Source organism: Geotrypetes seraphini, chromosome 4 (genome assembly GCF_902459505.1).
Source record: "Geotrypetes seraphini chromosome 4, aGeoSer1.1, whole genome shotgun sequence".
NCBI lineage: Eukaryota > Metazoa > Chordata > Amphibia > Gymnophiona > Dermophiidae > Geotrypetes > Geotrypetes seraphini.
In genome coordinates, this window is record NC_047087.1 from 213,056,636 (window position 1) to 213,082,468 (window position 25,833).

Consider the following 25,833-nt stretch of genomic DNA (forward strand, 5'->3'; position numbering starts at 1 on the left):
GTTAATGCCATGGCTGGTGCTAAAAACGCTAGTGTGCTTTTGTGATTCATTCCACTCACATAAACATAGATAGTAAGTCCAATAAAAAGCTATATATTTTCATGTTGAAATTCCAAGCAGTTGCTAAGAAAACAGCAAAAAAAACTCTTGGGAGTTTCTTTTTTTTGCCTTACCCTATATATAGGTTGCAGAAGCCAAAAAAATTCCAGCTTTACTTACAACAGTTAATCCATCCAATACCAACAAAACATGATATGTCTCAGATCAGGTCATTTTGTTCCTTCCATTCTTCTCAAGCTGTCTAGCTTCTGTTATTTCTCTCTAATGGAGATATAAAACCTTTTGTAATGAACATCTCCCCGTTATAGTGAATGATCACTTGGCAGCCCAGCTTATTTTAATGAAAACATTAATTTCGGTTTCAACTAAACATTTGCCATCTGTTCTGCCCTCTAATTACAAATATATGGAGGCCATAATTTACAATTGCATCTTGAATAAGCTGTAAGTACAAGGGATTTAAATACTTTTATTTGACATGGTTGTGCTTTAATTAATGCAGATAGGATCAGCTACATTAAGTAATGCTCTGCTCAGTTTTTCTCATTATAAAAGAAGGAATACACTTATAAAGTGATGCCATGTGCTATTATTGAATGTCTCTATCTTCCTCATATTGCCTTTTTCTTGCCTTCCCTCTTCTGTCCTACAAATGTTCTGTCCTTCTATTTTATGCATCCTGTACTTTGTCCTCTTCAAAAGAATGGAAAAAGCTGCCATCTCTTCCTCTCTCCACTATTTTGTCCCATCTCACCCGCTCAACTCATTCCAGCAAATGAACCAAACATGGAGAAACTGACAATCAATACACAGTACAAGATCATAAGGAGGGAAAAGAGGCAGAAGTCATCATCTTTCAGTTTTTTGCTGGGATTATTAAACTTTATTATTTTACTTTTATTGCAGCTAGTTCGAAAAATCTGAAGGTCCTAGGGCTCCTTTGTAATTGCTCATGTTTATTCTCTAAGCAACCTGTGATCAAAGATGTTCATTTGCTTTGATAGAGTATGGAGTGTAGAGTAATTTTTAGCTGGTGCAGTGACCATATTAATTTAAGTGCTAGAGCCAGCCCTTCATTTATGTAGTCAGTGCTATCTGTATATGTAGTGGAGCTGAATATCTGAATAGTGAAATCACTGTGCTGGCAATATCCACTTCATTTAGGCTTGCTATTCAGAAAAGGCTTGCTATTCTGAATGTACCGTGGCAAAAGGGGAACTGCTGTAAAAATGGGGGTTCTGCCAGGCGGACACTAGTTGGGTGAGGGGTGTAAGAAGTATTCTAAGGTTTTTATTCTGTGTGTGGCACCGCCACAGATAATTGTGAGGCCTAGCAACACCGCAGGTCTTGCAAATAGGATACATGAAAGTGAACATGATTATTAGAATTGGTGGCTGAGCAGCTAGGTCATGACCGACTAGCTGATGGGGGAAAAGGAGAGTTGGAGGGAGGGTCGCCTAGGAAGAAGGGTGATAAATTGTAGCACATTGTTATTAAGACTTGTTGAAGTTAAATAAAGCTGCAGCCAAATTATTGCCAATACTTGAGTTTGATCATTATTTAATGGTACAATTTTGGTTAATTGTTGTGGAGGCAGTAATGCGAATGTCAAATGTTAGAGAAGACCGACAGATAGCAGTGTCTCAATTGGCTGCAAATTTGGATATCAGCTATGGATCTGCATTTGCCATAATGCATGATGACTTGAGATACAGGAAAGTCTGCTGCGCATGATGGGTTCCCAAACAGCTTAGAGATCTGCTCATTTAACACCGTATGGAGGTTGTGACCCAGTTCCTGAGAGAGTATAAAGACGACCCGAGTATTTTGGAGAGAATTGTCACCAGAAACGAGAGATGGGTGCATCACTGTGACCCAGAGAGCAAAAGACAAAGCATGCTTCGGGAGCAGCCAAAAAATTTCTTCTCTGCAGGAATGCAGAAGCTAGTTGAGTGATACAACAAATGTGTCATCTTGCATGGGGACCATGTGGAAAAGTGATATGTTCAGTTGCTCACAGTTACTTCTATTAAAGCTATTAAATGCATTTTGCCCTTACTTTTTGATTTAACCTCGTACTTGCTGGAAGCGTGAAAAGTTAACATTTGATGTGAGATGTTAGGCCTTAAGAAGCGCACTTTAAACAGCAAGAGGAAGAGATCATGCCATAATATTTCTTGTGTGCCTGCTAAATTCTAATTTCCATATGGAATTATTTCATTTACATGAGGGCAATTTTAGCATATATTTGCTAATCTCTTCTGAGATCAGTTTAACATGCGTGATAGAGCCTTGGTGCACACAAAGTTTGCCACCCAATTTGCAGAGCTATTTAACTAGCTAGGAATGCCTCCTGACCAGCTAACTACTACTATTAATCATTTCTATAGTGGCACTAGATTAAGCAGCGGCTGTACACATTATATGCAGGTTCTTTCTCTGAAACTAGTGGCCTCATCTAAGTTATGTTTTGTTTTTTAATCTAGGGCAATAGAGGGTTAAGTGACCTGCCCAAGGTCATAAGAAGCAGCAGTGGGAATCGAACCTAGCTTGCTAGGGATCAAAATCCACTGCACTAACCATTAGGCTATTCCTCAAGTAAATAAGCACATTGCTACATAAGTGCTAATATTCAGTGTGAGATGGCCGCTGAGTATTAGTGGTTAGTGGTTAACGCATAGTCAACTATATCACGCGACTTACCCAGCTATCCACAAAATTCAAACTGCTGGATATCTAGGTAGAGAGGCTAAATCAGGCCACTCAAGTAGCTGATCTACCTTTTGCCAGTATAAACTTAGCTGGCCAGTGTTAAATATCAACATGGCCAACTAAGTATTTAATAGCCAAAAATAGACCGGATATTCAATACCAGTCACTGGAAATGAATATCGGGCTCTTGGTGTTTAATCCCAGTACTTTTATTTTTTTATTTATATTCTTTTACAAATTGTTAAACAACAATTTTAGTAGAAATTAACAACAGAATAAGAAACAAAATATAAATTATAAAAGAATTTCACATTTATGACTAATTCAAAGAATGGAGAAATGGCTTAGTCCTAGAGGACCACTAGCCAGAATAGCCCTAATGAAAATGCATGAAAGAGATTTGCATGTAATAAAGATGATAGGAATGCAGATATGCCCCATGCATATTCATTAAGGCTATCCCAAAAACCCAGCTTAGTGGGTAGAGTAACAGGCTGAAAACCAGGGAAGTTAAAGTTGAAATCACAATTAACATAGCCTAATCATAGTTCTTATTGCATAAAATCAGCTGAAAGACAAAAGTCTTCAAAATGTTAGCCTTTTGTTACTAAAATATCTTTCAAGAAATAAGTTTGGATCTGTACTGGTTATAGCCATGATCGGGCTCTGGTACTTCACAGTTGTCTTAGAGCAGTGATTCCCAATCCTGTCCTGGAAGACCACCAGCCAGTTGGGTTTTCGAGATAGCCCTAATGATTATGCATGAGAGAGATTTGCATACTCATATAATGCTGTCTTTCTGTGGTTACAATCAAAGCAGTTTACATATTGTATTTATTTTCTGCCTGGGGCAATGGAAGGTTAAGTGACCTGTCCAGAGTCTCAAGGAGCTGCAGTGGGAACTGAATCTGGTTCCCCTGGTTTTCAGGCCACTGAACTAAACATTAGGCTACTCATTCAGGTGCGTGCACAAAATATCGAACAGCACCTGTGTAACTTCAGCAGTCACTCAAGACCTGGATTATTCAATGCCAATGTCCTGATATTGTCCAATAGTGAATGCCCAAGTCTAATTCAGGGTTCAGGTTTATTAAAAATTTGATATACGGCCTTATCAAATATCAAAGCGGTTTTACATAGTATAAAAAAGAAACTATATAAAAATACATTAAAAACATACTGGTGCAAAAGATAACTGGAAATTCAGTTGTCAACGGTGAGCATTTATGAAAACACTGACAACCATGGCCTGAATTCCTATCTCTATATTTCCAAGTGCTTTATTAGCAAGAATGGAAGTTTAAAATAAACCTGGAGAATAAATCACAATTTTAAATAAGAACGAGAGACTGATTTAACGAAAGCAAAAAGAGAGGGGTGCGAAATGGATGACAGGAAACTAGCCACAAATGTATACATTAGTGTAAGGAACAGATGTCAGCTAGCACTTTCCCCTGTAGCGATGTCCTGGAAAAGCCTGAACTTGTTAGATCTCAGAAACATGAGGGTCCTTTTATCAAGCTGCGGTAGGGGTTTAGCGCGCGTAATACCACGCGTTAAACTGCCTGCTGCGCTAGCCGCTAATGCCTGCATTGAGCAGGCATTAGTTTTTTAGCCGGCCGCAGGGCTCGTGATGAAATGTCTGATGCGCTAACCCCGTTAGCGTGGCTTGATAAAAGGACCTCATGGTTAAGCCTTGATAGTATATGGCTAGAGGAGGATGGTAGGGAGGGAACACAAGGGGAAAGCAAGCAGACTGCAGAAAGCAATTGTAATCTGGAATATTCTACCAGTAAAAGGTCACAGGTTCCATAGCGGTGCTCTGGTCTTCTCAAAACCTAGAAATGGATATAGAGGACAGAAAGAGAAGACCAGTCTACAATGTGTTTATTTACTCTTTATTTTTTTTTAAATAACAAGAAAAGCAAGTGACTTATTTAAGATCACACGGGGAGTGACTTGAAACCTGTACCTATGGATTCACAAAGGCTTTTTCAGAATAGTCATTAAGCTATAATAAAAGTTAAATTTGTTCCCTTAAATAAACAATTTTATGTTCTCTCTCTAAATAGAGTTGTGCTTTGTAATGATCCAAAGATGACCTTAACACCAGTCAGTATCCCATTAGACACCATCAAACTACGCATAGAGAAAACAGCTATCAGAAGGGTCCCAGGTGAAGCATTCCATCTTCTTTCAAAACTTGAATTTCTTTGGATGCCCTACAACTCTATGGTCAGCCTCAGCCAAGTTTCCTTTCGGGGTCTGCATAAAGTACAGGAACTACGGCTGGATGGAAATGTCCTTTCTTCATTCCCATGGGAGGCTCTTGCCGATATGCCCCAGCTGAGACTGCTTGACTTGCATAACAATAAACTCGGCTCAGTCCCAAATGAGGCTGTTCTGTATACGAAGAACATCACTTATTTGGATCTATCCAGCAATAAACTGATCACCCTTCCACATGAGCTAATTGCAAGTTGGTGGAATGTCCAGGCAGATTCTTACATCTCCAGTGACTATCCCAAAATCATCGTAGGTAAGTGGCATTACATTTACTAAAGACCAGCTGCATACAGAACATTAAGAATAATGAGGTGTTAACACTTACTGTTCCTCTTTCGCTGTAGTGGCATTACACTCCATAAACTGCACCATTTCCTTAGGGTTTTGCAGCCCAAATGTATGACATAATGACGTAAGAACATAAGAATAGCCTTATTGGGTCAGCCCAATGGTCCATCAAGCCATCCAGGTGGCCAATCCAGGTCACTAGTACCTGGCCAAAACCCAATATTCCATGCTACTGATACAGGGCAAGCAGTGGCTTCCCCCGTATCTTTCACAATAATATTGCATTTTTAGCTGCCAAATTCTGGAGCATTCTTCAAGCTTCACTGGGTCCTTCCTCATGTTAATGTTCACTGACCAAACCTCTGAAATAATGAGAAAAGATTTCTAAAGACTTAGGCCCTCTTTTACTAAGGTGCGCAAACGCATGCATGTTAGTCTATGGACATGTTAGCGTTTAGCGCGCTAATTCAATTTGTGCGCACTAATCAGTTAGCGCACCTTAGTAAAATTGGAGAGCCATTATAAAAACCTACAAACAACTAATAAAAGATAAACGCAAAACATTTTACTCAAACAAAATCAATTCATCCTGCAACAGCTCACGGGGAGTTAATACAAAAGAGCTGTTCAATCTGGTTACTAACCTATTTGACACCACCCGCTACACTCTACCCACACACAACTTTAAATTACCCTCGGCGAACGACCTAGCCCTGCACTTTGACTCAAAAATTAAAAAACTAAGAAACAATTACCCAACAGAAGAACCTAATGAACACCATATAGCTAACACACAGGGAAATGAAACCTCTGCAGACATGTTCTGGGATTCATTTCAAGACATAGATTAGAATAACTATACCAAATTATACAACAAATACTCCAAATCATACTGCTTCCTGGACTCATGTCCCCCGGAAATCATGAAAGCGGCACCACTTGAATTTAAACTATCTCTACTGCACTACTTAGCCCATAACCTGAAAAACGGAAAATTCCTCACCAACAAAGGCCACATAATAATAACCCCTATTCTAAAAAATAGCAAAGAATCGTCAGCCCTAGTTTCCAACTACAGACCAATTGCTTCCATACCACTCTTTGTAAAGATCATGGAGGGGCTGGTACACTCCCAATTAATGGAATATCTAGACCAGTTCTCACTCCTTCATGAGACTCAATCCGGCTTTAGACCGCTTTTCAGCACAGAAACGGTAATTGCGGCCATCTTAGATTACTTGCACCTATTTTTAAGCAAAGGCCTCAGTGCCCTGATCATGCAATTCGACATGAGCTCTGCCTTTGACCTTGTAGACCATGCGAAATTGCTACAGTGTCTAGACGCTATTGGCATCAGAGGCGAAGTGCTAAACTGGTTTCATGGTTTCCTTTCGTCCCGAACCTATCAGGTTCGCTTCAACAATGATCTCTCCAACACCTGGAGCAACCCATCCGGCGTTCCGCAAGGGTCCCCACTATCCCCTCTGCTTTTCAATATCTACATGACCTCACTGAGCGTTCAATTAACCCAGCTGGGGATAAAATTATTCAGTTACGCTGATGACTTCACAATTATTATCCCATTTGCCAACTCCATCTCGGAAACAATTCCAAAAGCATCAGAAGCCATAAACTTGATGGAACATTGGATGACAGACTTCAAACTCAAGCTCAATACTGAGAAGACAAAATTCTTTGTCGCTTCACCGCGCCCTCTTGACACCAAAACCCCACTAGACATCAACAAACATAACTACCCCATACAGCCCACCATTAAAATACTTGGTGTAACTCTGGACCAATGCCTCACCATGAAAGATCAGGTGGACTCCCTAATCAAAAAGAGTTTTTTCACCCTCTGGAAACTTAAATCCATTAAAGCATACTTTGATAACTCTGCCTTCAGAATCTTGGTACAATCCCTCGTATTAAGTCAACTCGACTACTGTAACATCGCCTACTTAGCAATCCCCCAAAAGAATATGCGACGATTACAACTAATGCAAAACACTGCGGTCAGACTAATCTTCGGTCTAAAGAAGTTCGATCACGTGACGCCATACTTCAAACAGCTACACTGGCTGCCGATGGAAGCTTGTGTAAAGTTTAAGTTCGCCTGCCTCTGTTTTAAAGTTTTCTACGGTCTAACCCCTAAATACATCACTGACCTATTCTCCTTCTCAGCCAACAAACACAAGAGAAGCTCCCACTCGCACTTCGTTTCTCCCCCGGTTAGAGGATGCAAACTAAAAAAACACCATGAGCATCTTCTCTCACATCAGGCTGCTCTATGGGGTAAAGACCTAGAACAACTCCTATTGCCCACCACTTATGAGGTATTCAGGAAACGCCTCAAAACTCACCTATTCCTGAAATACCTAGACAGCTGACCCACTTCCCTCCTTCCCCTCTCTTGCTCTTTCTCCCCATTGTTCCCACATCCCTTAAGTTAACTCAACTTGTACATCAACTCAACTTGTACCCCACTAATCTTCTGTAAACCGCATAGAACTTAACGGTATTGCGGTATATAAACTGTTATTATTATTATTATTATTATTAATAAAAGAGGGGGCTAGATCTCTATGGGCCGTTAGACTTCTTTAACAAAAGCTTACATATTCTGATGCATACATTTTTCACTTCCAGAATTGATTATTGTAACATTATGTATGCTAGCATTTCTAAATTTAATATCAGACATCTACAAACTTTACAAAACACCGCTTTGAAGTTATTAGGGCATAAAAGTAAATTCAATTATGTTATACCTCTCCCCCTTTTACTAATCCGTGATAGCGGTTATTAATACAGGGACCCGTGCTGAATGTTCCGCGCTGCGCACGACACTTCTAGAAACTCTATGAACGTCAGGAGCAATGCGGAGCATTCAGCACGGCTCCCTGTGCTAATAACCGCTATCACGGTTTAGGAAAGGGGGGGCATTCTTCACTATCATGCTGCCTATATCATGCAAAATTAAATTCAAAATTCTAATGTTAACTCATAAATCTTTACATACATTGCAACCCAGCTATTTTGAATTCATTGACAATTTCATATGCTCCCTCACATTCCCTCAGATCTTTGCAAGACAACAGGCTGGTTATGCCCTCAGTTAAAAGGACTAAATAGGTATCAACACGATCAAAGGCCTTTTTTTTTTTTTTTGCTTAGTGCCCTGTCTTTGGAATCAGCTCCCAAATCGGTTCATAGTCTAAAGCGCGCGAGGACAAAGACGCGCTGACAATCGAGCATGGACAACTGAGTGCAGGACTTCATCGCGCCGAAGAAAAACTGTATTTTAAAGGGCTCCGACGGGGGGTGTTGGTGGGGACCCCCCCCCCACACACTTTACTTAATAGAGATCATGCTGGCGTTGTGGGGAGTTTGTGGGGTTGTAACCCCCCTCATTATACTGGAAACTTAACTTTTTCCCTGTTTTTTAGGGAAAAAGTTAAGTTTTCAGTATAATATGGGGGGTTACACCTCCCACACCCCCCCAACATGGCAGCGTGAGACAGCACGATCCCTATTAAGTAGAGTGGGGTTTCCCCCCACACCCCCCCGTCAGAGACCTTTAAAATACGTGTTTTCTTCGGCGCGATTAAGCCTTGCGCTCAGTTGTCCGTGCTCAGTTGTCGGCGCGCCTTTGTTCTCACGCGCTTTTGACCCGTCACCCCCAAATCATATCCACTTGGAGTCCAATTTCAAAGCTTTTAAAACATTACTGAAAACCCACTTTTTCATCTAGCCTTTGGAGAGAGTATCCCTCCCCTAAATGACCACATTTGTTAATTTTGATAAGTGACTTTGATAGTGGCCTTTCCTCATAAATCCCTTCCTTTACAAAGCCGCACTAGCATTTTTAGCACCAGCCACCGTGGTAACAGCTCAGACGCCTCATAGGAATTCTATGAGCGTTGGAGCTGTTACCACGGTGACAGTCACTAAAAGCGCTAGTGTGGCTTTGTAAAGATCTGTCTGTTAATTTGATATTTTTCCTCCTCTTTGGGGGTCCTTTTACAAATGCATGCTAAGCGTTTTAGCGCACCCTAAATATTAGCGTGCGCTAACCATGCGCTAACTGCTAAGGCATGCATGGTAGTCTATGGATGCATTAACATTTAGCGCATGCGTAGATTTAGCGCACGTTAAAATGGCCAACTCGACTTTGTAAAACAGAGTATATGTGTTTTGTGTGTAAATATAGATCTGTCCTATATATCTGTCCTTGTTCTTTTCTTTTTTAATTGTTCTTTTATTGTAAACCGCTGAGAACTGCTGTAAGTTTCAACAGTACAAGTATATCAGGTTTTAATAAACTTATACATATTTTTATTAGAATATGTGATGTATCAAATAAAATTGAACCTTGAACCTTGAATAGTAGTAACATGAGATATTCAGCAATTACACTTGCTGTTTTCCACATTTTAACATTAAATAAAAATGTAATTCAATTTTTATTGAGATTTATGTCCCACTTCTATGAAAAGATTCATGCAAGGCAGTGTACAGAAGGTACAGCTGGACATTGGTAACTTACACTGCAATAACAGTATGAGGCCAATAGTCAAAGGGTCCTGCATATTTAGCAGCTGTAGTTAAATGAGTAAGGCCCCCTTTTATGAAGCTGCATTAGGGTTTTTTAATCGCAGGCTGCTGTGGTAAAAACTCTGATGATCATGGTATTCCTATGAGTGTCAGAGCTATTATCGCAGTGGCTGATGATAATAAACCCTAATGCAGCTTGATAAAAGGGGGCCTAAGTCCCCTGTCTGTGAATTTTCATTGGCACCATGGCTCATATTCAATAAACAGTGCCTAAATTAGTTGGTAAAAGCCATTTAAAATGTTTTAAACATCGTTTAAAGAAAAATAGGCGCCTACTGGTGCCTAGAAAAACATCACCTTCATTGCATCTATGGAGGCGCCTTAGAACGCCTAAGGATGAAGTAGGCATGGTTAACACTGGAAACAACCTTAGGCGTTCTAAGATGCCTCCATAGACGTGATTCTTATCAAAGGTAAATGCCAGAAATGCAGGCCTTTAAAACCCTGGCCTACGCTTCCTTTGACAAAAGTCACAATTCTTTAAACGGTGCCATTCGTGACTGATATGCGATCGGCAGCCATTTTTTTAGGCAGTCACCAATAACGGCACTGTATACAGAATCCGGCCCCATATGGATAGTGCTGCCAAAATTTTCCTCTAAACACTCTGACTGATAGTGTTGGGTCAGAGCGAGAGTGGAGCAAGGGCATGTCAATCAACCGCTAAGTAGTTTATAGAATCATGCCTAGCCGTGCCTAAACGGACTTATGCATTGCTAGGTGTCCTAAAGGTAGATGCTGCAACATTAGGTCAAGTTTTCACTATCGTAATTGACCGGCTCTTATCTCGGATGCCTAGCAACACCTAACTCAACCATGCCTATTCTCTGCCCCTATCCATACTTACTTTTCAGGTAGGCATTGTTAGATGTTGAAAGGCACCTCCACTTAGACATCACTAGGCACCATGTGGAATTCCATGCCTAACTTTTAATTTTAATTATTATTATTTTTTTAATCCATTCAATTCACTTCAGTGGCTCAGTCAATTACCATGGCATTTAAGCTAACTGAATTTAGGTTAGGCGCGGATTTTTGTTAGGTGTCACTAGGGAGCTTCAATTACGGCGCCTAGTAGCACCTAAGTTGCCGTTTATAGAATCAGGCCTATACTTTTTACACATATGTACAGTTTTATACATATGCACAGTTTCCTCTAAATTAGCAGCAATAAATTCATACTTCATCTAGCAAATTATGTCTCAGATATATAACCTCATAGCACTTTAATCAATACGTATGGGGCAAAAAGTGAAAAAAAAAAAATCATTTTCATGTGTACCAACTACATTACAATATACAATGTTCCCCCACGAATTTGCGGTTTGCGAATTGCAGACTTGCTCTTTCGCGATCTGCTCCAACCGCCTCTTCCTGTAGTAAAGTCAGGCTACACCAATCAGGAGCTGCATGTCAAAACAGCTCCTGATTGGTGTAGCTCAACTTTACTACAGGGAGAGGCGATCGGAGCAGACCGCAAATGATTTTCTTCACCTGCCGGCGCTCCAGCTGCCCTCTCCTGCCTCCCCTGCCTTTTGACAGGTGAAAAACCACATTTGCGGTTTTTCAAAATTTGCAGGGGGTTCCTGGAACGGAACCCCTGTGAATTTCGGGGGAGTACTGTAATCTAATATTAAAATCAACTACTGAGTAGATGAGCAAACACATAGTAGCGTACATCAGCAGACAACCATTCTACATCATTTTCTAAGCATTTTTTCATTGGCCTGCAACTGAAAACATCAATGCTTCACCACAAATTTAATTCCACCTCTGTGTTTAACGATAGATGAACTGACAAGGTATTCAGGGTCCCCCATTACAGGGAAAAATTCCTTTATTCACCCTCTACTGACATCTCATACCTCATTCATAATGTAAAGTACTCTTTATAAAGTGACAAATTTAGGAATTGAGTACGGTTCTTTGAACAATTGTTATAAGTTAAAAGATTCATTAATAAACATTTGCCTCGTGTCAGGTATATGCTAAAATCATTGCAATATAAAATAAAGATGTTAGAAGCTGGTTTGTAATTTTATTTGATTACACAGTATGCCTAAAACAGGCATTGTAATATATGTTAATTACAAATTTGGAAATCATTCTTCCCTTAGGATATGTCATCCCTTTGATGATGTTTCATGTTTCATTTTTATTTAATATACTGACCATCAAATATATCTAAGCCAGTGGTGTCAAAGTCCCTCCTCGAGGGCCACAATCCAGTCAGGTTTTCAGGATTTCCCCAATGAATATGCATGAGATCTATTTGTATGCACTGCTTTCATTGTATGCTAATAGATCTCATGCATATTAATTGGAGAAATCCTGAAAACCTGACTGGATTGCGGCCCTCAAGGAGGGACTTTGACACCCCTGATCTAAGCTATGTACATTTCTAAAATAATCATACATCAAAAACTAAAATATAAGGTAGCATACAAAATAACAAAACACAATTATATCACTATAAAAACAGGCTGGCCAATTCAGCTGGTGGGGTTCATGCATTTCTTTAAACACTGACCTTGGCTGGCTAAATTAGTCCCAGGTATTCAGTGCCAAGCTATGTCTGGACCCTGGCACTGACCAATGCTAGCTGCTGGAACTTATGCTAGTCCCAGTCAATATTCAGCCGGGGCCCGCATAAGACACTTAATTGCATAAATGGCAGTAGCATTCCTATGCACTATAATTATGAACTTATAGAGCATATAATTGTTAGAGAGGCAGTCACAGGGGAGAGGCGTGGGCAGTGCATAGGTGAGGATGATGTTTACATAGGCAACTCACAGAATACTGTAATATGCACATGTAAATTTTGCATTTAGGTGTTAACATTTACCTTCAGGCAATATTTGCCTATGTTGTTTTTAAGCTGAGCAGAAGTCCTCCATCTAAAGTCTTACCAGTGGAGGGTGCTGTTTCCCTATCACGCTTTCAATAGCGAGGGACAAGCGAGCTCTGCAGAACTCCGGGGAATCTGCCTGTCCCTAGCAACTGAAAGCAGGACATTGAAGCACTCTCCCCTTCTGGCAGCAATGCAGTCGTAGAACTCCTATTCAGCTTAGCCTTAGAGGGAAGAATTTACCAGAGCCATAGATGTGCATGCCTACATTTTGATGCACTAGTTTTTACTAGTATTTTATAATGATATGCACATAAGTGTCCCTTTGGACTAGACTGTTATAGAGTTGTTTCCCATATGTCTGAATACTTCTGTGCATACATGCTATTTATTATTTTATTTATATTTTGTATATCCTACAATTATATGTGGATTACAAATTATTCAGGCATTATTCCCTAACTGTCCCTGCGGGCTCCCACTCTATGTATCTGGGGCACTGGGGGATTAAGTGACTTGCCCAGGGTCATAAGGAGCAGTGTGGGATTTGAACCCACAACCTCAGGGTACCAAGGCTGTAGCTCTAACCACTGCACCACACACTCCCTTGCAGAAAACTAATAGTGATTTCTCTTTGCAGGTTTGCAGGACAATCCTTGGTTATGTGACTGTAGCCTATATGATATGGTGCACTTTTTGAACACCCGAGCCTCTTCTGTAGCATTTATAGAGCCAAGACTGCAGTGTTTTGCACCACAGAGTCTCTCTGGAGTCTTGTTCAGCCAAGTAGAACTGAAGAAATGCCAAAGGCCAGTGGTTCATATGTCTGTGGAAAAAATGAAGGTCACCGTGGGTAGCACAGTGTTGCTGCAGTGTGGTAGCTCAGGGGTACCCACTCCTGAACTTAGCTGGAAAAGGGCTGATGGATTTCAAATTAATGGAACAGGTGAGTTTGTCATTAAATCTCTGATGGCTGTTCTTTAGTATTGAAAGATATCTGTCTTCATAGTTTTTGAAACTATAAAATACACTTAGGGCTCCTTTTATCAAGCCGCGCTAGTGGGGTTAGTGCGTGCAACTTTTAATCACGCACTAACCCCCACGCTGGCCAAAAAACTACTGCCTGCTCAAGGCAGGCGTTAGCGGCTAGCGCGGCCGGCAGTTTAACACGCGCTATTACACGCATTAAACCGCTAGCGCGGATTGATAAAAGGAGCCCTTAATGAGCCAATTTTGTAACTGATTTTGTTTTTTTAGGATGGGGCTCACAAAAATCTCATTCCAAAATTTTGTTATGTCATAGCTTCTGTTTTAATAGCCTAGTAATTACAGGGCTATCACGTTGTAGATTCTGGTTCAGTTTTCACTTTTTACACATTGGCATAAACTTATAAACGGTACATCCTTTTAACTCATTGCTTTGTACTTTTTGTATACAACCACAAAAAACAGGGAGGAGTGGAGGGAAGTGTAGTACAAAAATTCCAAAATATCACTCCAAGACAAAAGCACCACACAATCCAAGAAAGCTAGCTTATTACCAATGGCGTACCAAGAGAGGGGTGGGGTGGGGGGGGGGCGGTCCGCCCCAGGTGCAGCCTTAGGGGGAGTGCACAGCCGGACAGGTCCGGAAAATTCCTGGGCTGCGACAGCACTCAGCGGCATCGGCGCCCCCCCCCCCTGCCCTGCGACAGCATTCAAGTTCGGCCTCCTTCTCCCTGCATCAGCAGAACTTCAGAACGGCAACAGGTGCTCAGTTAAAAGCTTCCCCTGACTCAGCTTCCTGTTTCCGCCCAGGCAGTTTAGTCAGGGGAAGCTTTTGACTGAGCACCTGTTGCCGATCTGAAGTTCTACTGATGCCGGGAGAACGAGGCCAAACTTGAGTGCTGTCACGGGGTGGGGGAGGGGGCACCGATGCCGCTGAGAGCCGTCACGGAGGGGGGGGGGAGCGCTGATGCCGCTGAGTGCCGTCGCAGCCCAGGAATTTTCAGGACCTGTCCAGCTGTGCACCTCCCCCTAAGTCTGCACCCGGGGTGGACCGCCCCCCCCCCTCCCCGCCCCACTCTTGGTACGCCACTGCTTATTACTTAAGCGAAAGAAAAGCCTCAAACGGAGAGGTGTGCCCACACTCTTCCAACCCAGCATCATAGGCAAAAAAACTTTCACACAAGTTTAAAGTTAGCAGGTAGGAGCAAAAAAATAGCTGAAAATGATTAATGGTAAAAACCACTGAACAGAAACAGGCCAGGCCGATGATCATGTCGTGGCTGGTAACAACATCTTCAGAGCCTTAATGCCAAATCCAGGCTATCAGTACGCAGCACCTACCACTTGTCAATAAGATTAAGGTCTGTGGGATATTAGCTATAGTCTATATCCCTGCTGACACTGAGGTCTATTCTCCATCTTTAAATCTGATTGCTATGTTCTATTGAATTTTGCCCCCATTGTGGTTCTTTTTCACTAAATGGCTTTTGTCTTCAGATTAATAACAGACTAGAGTTAATCTTATTTTATAACTTTTGTTTTATTTTGCTGGGTTTGTTTCGTTTCTGTTTTTTTAAATTTCTTTGACCTTTATTTCTCTTATTTTCTGCCATGATCCTGATATTTATATATTATATTGTTAGATTTTTATTTTATCCTTTTCCTTGCAAAGTAACCATATTACTTTATTTTCATATTTGGGTGAAATTTGTTGCCAGAAATAATTGGCTGAAACATATCATTCATTTTCTAATATAGCTCAGAAAAGAAATCTTGAATGCAATTTTTTTAAGACAAGCTAAGAAGCCAAAATGTACACTAACAAATTCACATCCCTACTTTTTACAGTATTTGTATAAATTGCTTTGAAAATTGATTTCCCTGCAACCTCAAGTAAGCCAAGTTAATCTTCTTATGTTCATTTAGAGATTGTGCCATCTAGTCTGAGCTTGGAAAGGAAGCAATGGTGAATTACATTTCAGGCTCGTCACATGAATAGCTTAAATGTTCTGATTTGGAAAATTTTAGACTTTGGAGTCTGAATAGCTTTGTATTAGCCATTAATTATCACATAATGAGATGTTTGCTAGCACAAACTGTATTATCATACTCATTAAAATACACAAAAGCCTCATTATCCCACTGTAAGAGTGCTGGATACCTTTTTCTGAATTTTGGGTTATTGGAAAAACAGTCTGAGAGAAAATGAAAGGGATGCTTTCATATCCAATCACAAATTATTCAGTCCATAGTTCATAACAGGTCAAGTCATATCCAAAATACTTCCTGACTGTCCCAAGCAGCAAAATATTTACAGAAAAGAATATTTTTTTAAAATAAAAAACCCTACAACTCATAAATCGGTTTAGCCTGGGCCAACATTAGGGGAGGGCAAACAGGGCAGCTGCCCTGGGCCCCAAAGCTAACACTCACCTTCCTGGTCTCCTTTCAGTCAAATCTTCTTTTTTGGAGGGGCCCTAGTGCGACAGCCATTCTCACAAGCTGCCTGCGCTGCCCTGAAGATTTTCCTCGATCCGCCCAGGTGGAAGTTGTATCAGAATGCATGGATCACGGCAGAGGGAAAGCTTTGGGGCAATGCCGGCAACTTGAGAATGGCTGCCACATTGGGGCCCCTCCGAAAAAGAAGATTTGACTTTGAAAGGAGACCGGGAAGGTGAAGGGAAGAAAGGGAGAGGGACAGAAGGGGAAGAGATGCCTGGACCATGGGGCTCCTTGGAGCAGTTTTAAGTTAGCCAAGGGGTTGGGGCAGGGAGGGATGTGAGGAGGGAGAAATGCAGATCAGAGGTGGGGAGGGGGAGGGACTAGAAAACAAATTGTGAAACAGAGGAGTTGGGATGGGGGAGAGAGAGAGAGCTGGTGGACAATGGGAGGGAGGGATTTTACTGGAACATAGGCAGCCCTCCAATTTGGGGTGGCATCATATTCTTCTTCCATACCCCCCTCTTCGCAGGTGATCATGCATTTCTTTCCCTCTCCTACTTCCTAAGATGCACTGTCTTTCCTTCCTCCTTGTCTGGCATCTCTTTCCTCTACCCCATATGCTGCCACAGGGGGGTTGGATCAGACGTTCCCGTTGCATTTTGAGTGAAGCATTTCGGTTCAGCAGGTAAAGTTTGAGTTCCTCTAGTGATCTCTATTAGAGACACTGAAACCATGCTGCCACCATCTTGGACTGCCCCCAAGCAACCCAGTATCAGCATTTAACTGGTTAAGACCTGTATAAAAAGGACCACATAAAGGACCCCTTTTACAAAGCTGTGGTAGAAATTCTTCCGCAGCAAATGCACTGAAGCCCATAGGAATTGAATGGGCTTTGGTGCATATGATGCTACGGAACTGCTACCATGGCTTTGAAACAGGGGCCCAAAATGCAGTCCTATTTTTATGTGGTTCTTCATAGCTGGATAAGTACCGAATGTTGCACTTAACCAGCTGTGTTTTATCCAGGTCCCTATTCCTGAAAATTAATTGCCGGAGCTCGAACATGGCCTAGCATTGAATTTCTGGGTTAACACCAGAGGCAGTTAGCAAAACCCAACTAACAAGCTCATCAGTCGTGTGTACAGATCTTAGATAAACACACAGGTATAAGAGGATATAATAACATTAAAGTGTGTCACGTAAAATTATAAGGTGGCTCATACAGTCATATACTTCAAAAAGATGATACAATAAGACACGTCTTGTGTTCATGACTCATGACTCTTCTGCTAGAAATAGTCCCTAGCATTCATAGAGGGGTCTGCATACAAAAGCCTACAAAATCAAATATGAGAGTTAGAGTATATAGCACTGAATGATGAGGTAGATATAATAGGCTTCTCGGAGACCTAGTGGAAGGAGGACACTCAATGGAACACTGTGTTATCTGGGTACAAATTATATCATAATTATAGAAAAGATCAAATTGGGGGTGGGGTTGCAATATATGTTAACGAGGGAATTTAATCAAACAAAATAAACATTCTGCATGACATAGATAGCAGTGTGTAATCCATATGGATAGAAATTCCATGTGTGAAGGAAAGGAATATATAGGTAGGGTTATACTACCGTCCCCTGGGACAGAAATAGCAGACAGAAATGTTTTCAGAGAAAGCTGGTACATTAGAACATAAAAACATTAGAATTGCCACTGCTGGGTCAGACCAGTGGTCCACCATGCCCAGCAGTTCGCTCACATGGTGGCTCAAAGGTCAAAGACCAGTGCCCTAACTGAGACTAGCCTTACCTGCGTACGTTCTGGTTCAGCAGGAACTTGTCTAACTTTGTCTTGAATCCCTGGAGGGTGTTTTCCCCTAGAACAGCCTCCGGAAGAGCGTTCCAGTTTTTTACCACTCTCTTGGTGAAGAAGAACTTCCTTACGTTTGTACGGAATCTATCCCCTTTTAACTTTAGAGAGTGCCCTCTCGTTCTCTCAACCTTGGAGAGGGTGAACAACCTGTCTTTATCTACTAAGTCTATTCCCTTCATTATCTTTAATGTTTCGTTCATTTCCCCTCTCAGTCTCCTCTTTTCAAGGGAGAAGAGGCCCAGTTTATCTAATCTCTCACTGTACAGCAACTCCTCCAGCCCCTTAACCATTTTAGTCGCTCTTCTCTGGACCCTTTCGAGTAGTACCATGTCCTTCTTCATATACGGCGACCAATGTTGGACGCAGTACTCCAGGTGAGGGCGCACCATGGCCCAGTACAGCTGCATGATAACCTTCCCTGATCTGTTCGTGATCCCCTTCTTAATCATTCCTAGCATTCTGTTCGCCCTTTTTACTGCCACCGTGCATTGCATGGATGGCTTCATCGACTTGTTGACCAGTACTCCCAAGATTCTTTCCTGGGGGTGTCTCTCCAAGTACCGCTCCGGACATCCTGCATTCGTGTATGAGATTTTTGTTACAGACATGCATCACCTTACACTTATCCACGTTGAACCTCATTTGCCATGTCGCTGCCCATTTCTCGAGCATGGTTATGTCACGTTGCAGATCTTCGCAATCCCCCTGTGTCTTCACTACTCTGAATAACTTCGCATACTCTGAATAACTTTGTATACGTCATCATCTCAGAAGACTGTTGCTATGACTTTGCCTGCAGATTTTTCTGTCATGAACTTTTTGGGGGTGGGGGATACTTGTGCTTCCACTGCATTTACTCCATTTTGGACCCAGAATCTCTGTGATAGACCCAAGTCTCATCTCCAGTCACCAAATGATGAAGAAAAAAAAAAAAATCACTTGGTCTTCACAGAGCATTTCCAAGTTTTCCTGACAGCACTGGAGCCTCTTGGCCTTCTGACATAGTGCTAGCATTCTTGGAAACCATCTTCTGCTAGCCTTGGACATGTCCAACTTATTTTCCAAACTTTACCTGCTGAGTGCCCAATAATTCTTCTGTCTGACAAAATTAAATCCTCAACTTTCTTGCAGTTTCTGTGAGGGTCATCTTCAATGGACTCTCGACCCAACTTAAACTGCTTGCTCCAAAATTTTACTTTGAAGGATGATGAGGCAGACTCGCCATAAACTGCAGTCATGTGTTCATGGATCTCCTTTGGCTTTTTCCCTTCGTTTGTGAGAAATGTTATCACTGGATGGTGCTCCAAAACTAGCACTTTTTTACTTGATTTGCCTGAGGACTCTCCTGACATTCAGGCTCTTTCTGCACAAAATAAGGAGCAAACAGAAGCAGCTTTGTAAAGATCATTTGGTGATAATTCTGAAGTTGGTTTGAAGAGAAATAGTTGTCCTGTGCACCCTGAATAACTATTGTACTTTTATTGTGTGACTTATGCTTCCTGTCATTGTAAATCACATTTAAAGCTTGCTTGCACTAACACTGCAAGATGTTTAGGAAGAGTAATTCAGCAGAATGAAAGGAAGAAAGAAATTGCTATCATTCTAGGTGCCATAATGGCTTACTGCATTGGCAGATTGCCATAGTTTGGAGAATCAGAGGAAAGGATTTTACTTCTATTTTAGGCTAACTTAATTTTATGATAAATTTGTCTTCATTGATCCTTTAAGTATATCATTTTGGACATTTTTCATTGCACAATTATTTCTATTGCTTTAAAAGATATGTAGATATAAATATTATTGTTGCCGATACTCTAAGGGATTTAAGTAGACATGAGAGGAGGGGCCACCTAACTCCGACCATTTAGTGGCACTAAACCAGGCACTGCCACTGAATATTGCCATTGCCCCAAGTACGTTAGATAGATTGTGAGCCCGCCGGGACAGAGAGGGAAAACTGCTTAAGTACCTGAATAAATGCATGTAAACCGTTCTGAGCTCCCCTGGGGAAATGGTATAGAAAATGAAATAAATAAATATCATCTCTGCTCACAAAAAAGTGGGATGCTCAGGGGTTTTACGGGAACAGTGTTAGAGAGGAGCTCGCGGTTATGTGGGTGCTTACTGACCTACAAATGCACTCACTCAGCTCCCCCTCACTATCTCTCTTCACTTAACTCCCTCTATGATCCCCCCAGAGAGCTCTGCTCAGCTGGTAAGGCCCTCCTATTAGTGCCTTTCTCTTCAACTGCCAATTCCAGATCTATCCCTTCCGCCTTGCTGTGCCGTATGCTTGGAACAAGCTGCCCAAATCCTTATGGTGAGTTCCATCTCTGGCAGTGTTTAAGGCCCAGTTAAAAGCCTACCTCTTTGAGAGTGCTTTCAACACCCAACTCCGTTCACCTTGGGTTCTGCATCCCCAACCCTATATGTCATGTCTGTCTGTCCAAGTTAGACTGTAAATTCTTCCAAGCAGGGACAGTCTATAAATGTCAAAATGTGCAGCGCTGCGTATGTCTTTCAGCACTATATAAATGATAAGTAGTAGTAGTAGTGCTGGCAATATTCAGTGCCGGCACTTACATAGCTAAATGGACTAATTTAGGACAGCTCAAAAGCTGCATTTTTTTTTTTTGTTTGTTTTAAGCCCCTAATCCCCTTACAAATCCCCCTTCTTCCATTCCTTCCTCCTAGCCCACAGCAATAATCTTCCCTCCCATCCCCAGGAGCAGGAGGTCCAACCCCCCAGGAGGACTTAACCCCGGGTATACTTAACCTCTCACCCAGGGCTATCTTATTTCCCTGGTGGTCCATGAGGATCATTAGGGGGCAGGATCAAGGCCACTCACTCCTGTCCCTTGTGGCTGCTGGAAGAAAATGGCTGCCTCTCATGGCAGCTTTTGGTACTTTTCTAGTAACACATGCTGCCAGAAGAGATTGTGGCAACCATTATCTTCTAGCAGCCGCAAGGAACAGGAGCAAGTAACCTTTGCTCCTGCCCCCAATGACCCCTATGGACCACCAAGGAAATACAGTAGGCTCAGAGGGGGCCTACCTATACTGTGTGTGTGGGGGGGGGAGGAGTTGGATATTTTGGTGGTGGAGTGGGAAAGAAGACAATCATTGCAGTGGGTGGGGGGAGGAGGAAAGAAGGGGGATCCCTATGGAAATCAGGGGGGGCTTGCTTAAAAACCACAATAAAAAGTTATACAGATCCCAGCTGTCATTTAGCTAGGGCCCACATAACTCTCTTATTTGGACCCTGGCTGAATATCAGCCAGGCCTGGATAAGCTCTGGCAGCCTGCCCGCTCACATTTTGCACCCAATATTCAATGCAGGTGCCCAGACGCGGCCTTTACTGAATATTGGTAGCTAATTCAGGCAGTGATGGTAAACATTAAAAAAAAAAAACAAAAAAAAAAACTGACTGCTACAGGCTGAATATTTGGGTTCACAAGAGAATATCAAAACCATCATACAAAAAAAATGGTTTGGTGTGGTATGAATTGAAATAAACTAATGATTTGTTAAAACTAATGAACTATTATTGAACTAATAAACTGCTATGATCTGTATGGAAGGGTTTTTTTTTTTTGCCAATGAAAGAGAATTAGTTTGTTTTTCATGGGAACAATTGAATTATGACTGAGTTTTTACACATATGGACTTCTGAGCCTTTTTCCTCCATTTTTTGTATGGTGGTTTTGATCTCATCTCTTGTGATTCCATAATGTGACTTAATAAGTTATTTGATTTTCTGCTTTTGTGCACTGTGAATATTTGGGGCCATTTTCTACTTCCTTTATATCTGCTGACTCTCATATAGTATAGTATAATATGTGCTTTAGATTTCTGCATATCAGAAGTTGACAGGAAATTTAATTGTTTTTACATGAAGCCTTGTGTGGAAGCTAGAAGGAACAACCCTAGTTTGGCAGTTTGGTTTCTTGTGGTAGTAATGCAAGACTATCATGGGATCAACTAGCACCATTTTGAACCCTGGATCCTATGGGACAGAAGGAATCAGAGATTGCTTCTGCCCTTACCAACAACCATCAGGAGGGTGGGGGATTTCCTTTGTTTTCAAGTTGAATTTGATTTGGTGGGGATTTCTGTATGCTCATGGAGTGGAAGAGGGAGGGTGGAAAGATTGATGAAACTGGGGATCGATGTTATCAGGGAGTGGTAACAGAAAGGAAGGGGTTGATGCTGTTGGTGGGGTAGATGTTGTTGGAGTGATTGGGAAGTGGAGGATTGATGCTGTTGAAAGGTTTGGGGGGTGATGGGAGGTTGATGATATCTTGTGCCTGCCCTTTATTCATTTTTGCACTTGCTTCAGTGCAGGTGCAAAAGAAATATGGAATTTTAAAAAATGGATATGTTTCCCTATTATAAAATTGGAAAATATATGTCAGTTTATGTAGACCACCCAAACCACTCATAATGGATTCACTATGCCCTTCTAGATAACTGTGCATTCATAGAGAATGACATGGTGACAAAATTCATCACCGTTCCCATCCCCATGGGAAACCGTGGGAACCCATCCCATGTCATTCTTTAGTGTCCATCTCAACCTCAGTCCTATACCAGCATTCTTCAATGCAAGGCTTGAGGGTCAGTGGTTGTGCCAATTCTTTCTCTGATTCTTTCCTCTCTCCTTAAAGAATGACATGGAGATGGTTTCCTGTAGTTACTCATGGGGACGGGAATCTATATGCACAAATTAGCAGCTCTTAAAGCCATGACTTCCATGTGTATGCCATCAACACAGGTACATGTTGCTATTTATACATGTACAGTACATTCTCTAAAATAAGAACATTAATGCTGCTTGATGATCCCTATCTTTATTTTGCAAAATACTAGGGTCCTTTAACTAAGGCACGCTAGCCGTTTTAGCGCGCACTAAATGCTAACGTGTCCATAGACTATAATGGACGCATTAGTATTTAGCACGTGCTAAAACGCCTTAGTAAAAGGACCCCACTCAGTGAACATGTAGTTTTTATTAATGTAGAAAATTGATGCTATTAAGAATAAGGGCCAGGGCTTTATTATTAACTGTCCCATAACTATAGAACTCGGGAATTCAACACCCAGAGAGAGGAGATTAATGAAGACTAATTGAGACATAAGAAAAGTAATCAAAATATAACTTTAAAAAGGTTTGGATAATTTCTAAAAGCGAAGTCCATAGGCCACTACTGAGATGGCTTATTCCTAGGATAAGCAGCATAAAATCTGTTTTACTACTTGGGATCTAGCTGGGTACTTGGGACATGGGTTGGCTATTGTTGAAAACAAGATGCTGGGCTTGATGGACCTTCAGTCTGTCCCAGTTTGGCAGTTCTTATATTCTAACTTTCAGCAGACCTTCCTTGACAAATCTATCTTTGCTCTTTTCATAAACTTGCTCTTTGAAGCCAATTGTTTATAATATGTCTTTTTTTTTTTTTTTTACCACTGTTGGAGGACATTCTAGAAAGTGCAGATAGTTTTACACTTATAAATAGCAGCATTTATACATGTAAATGACCAGTGTGTATAAATAGTTATTTTTGAAAGCTGTTTCTTAGACATGTAGATCTGCAGCACACACAGCAGAGCTAAATGTGACCATTTTATATGTGCTCCAAAGCAGGCATTTCAGCTAACTGCTGGTTTGGTCTTGAGATTTGCATGAGAGACTGAGGATGCAATTATGTCGACCTCTGTGGTTTTAAAAAGCAGTTCAAAAAGAAAAAAAAAATTTCACTCAGTTCCTTGAAATTTTCTAGATGTCTGATTTTGAAGAATGTGAGACTTGTATGTGGTGAAATTGGCACTTATACATTCAAAACCCTGAGTGATGCCAGTCTTCTACCTGGATAAATATCTATTTACATGTGACGATGGCTTTTGAAAAATTTCCCTTTCAGTGAGCATACGTACTTTGCAAAATCATAACTCCAAGAAAATACTATTTTGACATTAGTAGAAAACAGTAACAGTTTGTAACTGTAAAGATGGACTGTGGTAACCCTTACTGGTCATTTTGCTTTACTCATATTATAATATGACAAATTGACCAGTAAGGGTTACCACAGTCCATCTTTACAGTTACAAACTGTTACTGTTTTCTACTAATGTCAAAATAGTATTTTCTTGGAGTTATGATTTTGCTAATAATTATTAGTACAAATGAATTACAAATGCAATTTGTACATTATTGTCTATCCCCCCCTTTTACAAAGCTACATTAGGCTTTTTATACAAATTCTATGAGCATGGGAGTTAATACCGCCATGACCGGCAATAAAAAAGCCTAATGCGGCTTCGTAAAAGGGGGCCTCTATTATGAACCTAGGAACATTGTACTACATTACGATGATAATAGTCACTGATAATGTATGTTTTCATTGTAGTGTACCAGGAAATTTCAAGTGATGGCATAAGCTGGTCCATCCTAGGCTTGCCTGTTGTTTCCTATCAAGATTCTGGACAATACATCTGTAAGGCAAAGAACTTTGTTGGGGCAACAGAAAACTTCATTTTTCTCATTGTCACAGACTCAGTTTCCACCAATGATTCAGGTAGTGTCAACCATAATTCTATGAAAGCATGGACTGGAAAAGATGGTGTTATGGAAGCAGCAGCTTATGACAAACTGGCTGCTAAGCATGCCATGACATATACAACTTCTACTCCTGTGGCAGATAGATCAATCCATATTAATGCTGAACAAAATCCTGTTCTTGAGGACTATAAGATCAATGACAGTGGGAAACTTCTAAATAGTGGAGAACACAGTACAATTTCAAACACTGCCATGGGAGTGAAGGATGGCCAAAAAGATTTGGGTAGGTTTTTATTGAATCTACCCACCAGTCAACCCAAGAGCGAGTGCTTAGTCAGAGCATTGAAAGTCATTGGAGACACAGATCACAGCATTTCATTAGCATGGAAAACACCTCAGACAAAACATGTTATACTCTTCAGCATTCTTTATGCTAAATTTGGAGAAAAGGATATGCGTAGAATCAATGCTGAACCAGGGAAGACCAAGATCGCAATTGATGGACTCATGCCTAAGACAAAGTATATTGCATGTGTTTGTATGAAAGGGCTGATTCCCAAGAAGAAGCAGTGTATTATCTTTTCCACCGATGAAGCATCCAGTGCAAGTGGAACCCAAAAACTCATAAACGTGGTAGTTATAAGTGTGGCCTGTGTCATTGCAGTTCCTTTGACATTGATAGTATGCTGTGGCGCCCTGAAAAGGCGTTGCAAAAAATGTCTAGGAAGAAAAGCTAAGGACATCCAAGACACTTATATCACATTTCAAAGCTTCTCTCCTGGGGCAAAGACCAAGGGAATATCAGTGAAATATTTGTCTAGATATACAACAGATGAGTCAAAGAGATTGCTGTCTACACGGTCAAGTGTAGATTCAGAAGTCGTGTCAAAGATGGAAGATCAATCAAATGAGTTCTTTTGCTGACATATCATCTGACAACATGTGGCAGTTACTGGCAGCTCTCAACTTGACACTGTTTCCTTTGAAGATCTGTAATTTTGGATGAAAGTCATGCCTTTTATGAAGGATCCCAAATTGCCAGCACTGGAAGATGACTGATGTTTTACACTGAAGTTTTTTGAAATAATCAAAATGACAGCCATATTAACTTGTGTTCATGGTGTTTACAGTGGGTTAGTGAATAGATTTTTTTTTGT

The 25,833-nt window shown here is 41.1% G+C and overlaps 1 protein-coding gene across 1 annotated transcript; it reads left to right on the forward strand.

Annotated features, from left to right (window-relative positions):
- Positions 1 to 656: 656 nt before the first annotated feature.
- On the forward strand, positions 657 to 25,833 carry LRIT1 (leucine rich repeat, Ig-like and transmembrane domains 1). The gene is made up of 4 exons (XM_033942957.1): positions 657 to 703; positions 4,845 to 5,311; positions 13,455 to 13,760; positions 24,525 to 25,833. The coding sequence occupies exons 1-4, from the start codon at positions 657 to 659 to the stop codon at positions 25,598 to 25,600; spliced, it is 1,896 nt and encodes a 631-aa protein (XP_033798848.1). The 3' UTR covers positions 25,601 to 25,833.

Bases quoted from the DNA above. Each gene is read 5' to 3' on its own strand.
- LRIT1 (XM_033942957.1), top strand. From the start codon at position 657: ATGTCTCTATCTTCCTCATATTGCCTTTTTCTTGCCTTCCCTCTTCT. The intron at 5,312-13,454 runs GTAAGTGGCATT...TTCTCTTTGCAG, and splicing joins CTATCCCAAAATCATCGTAG to GTTTGCAGGACAATCCTTGG. The intron at 13,761-24,524 runs GTGAGTTTGTCA...TTTTCATTGTAG, and splicing joins ATTTCAAATTAATGGAACAG to TGTACCAGGAAATTTCAAGT.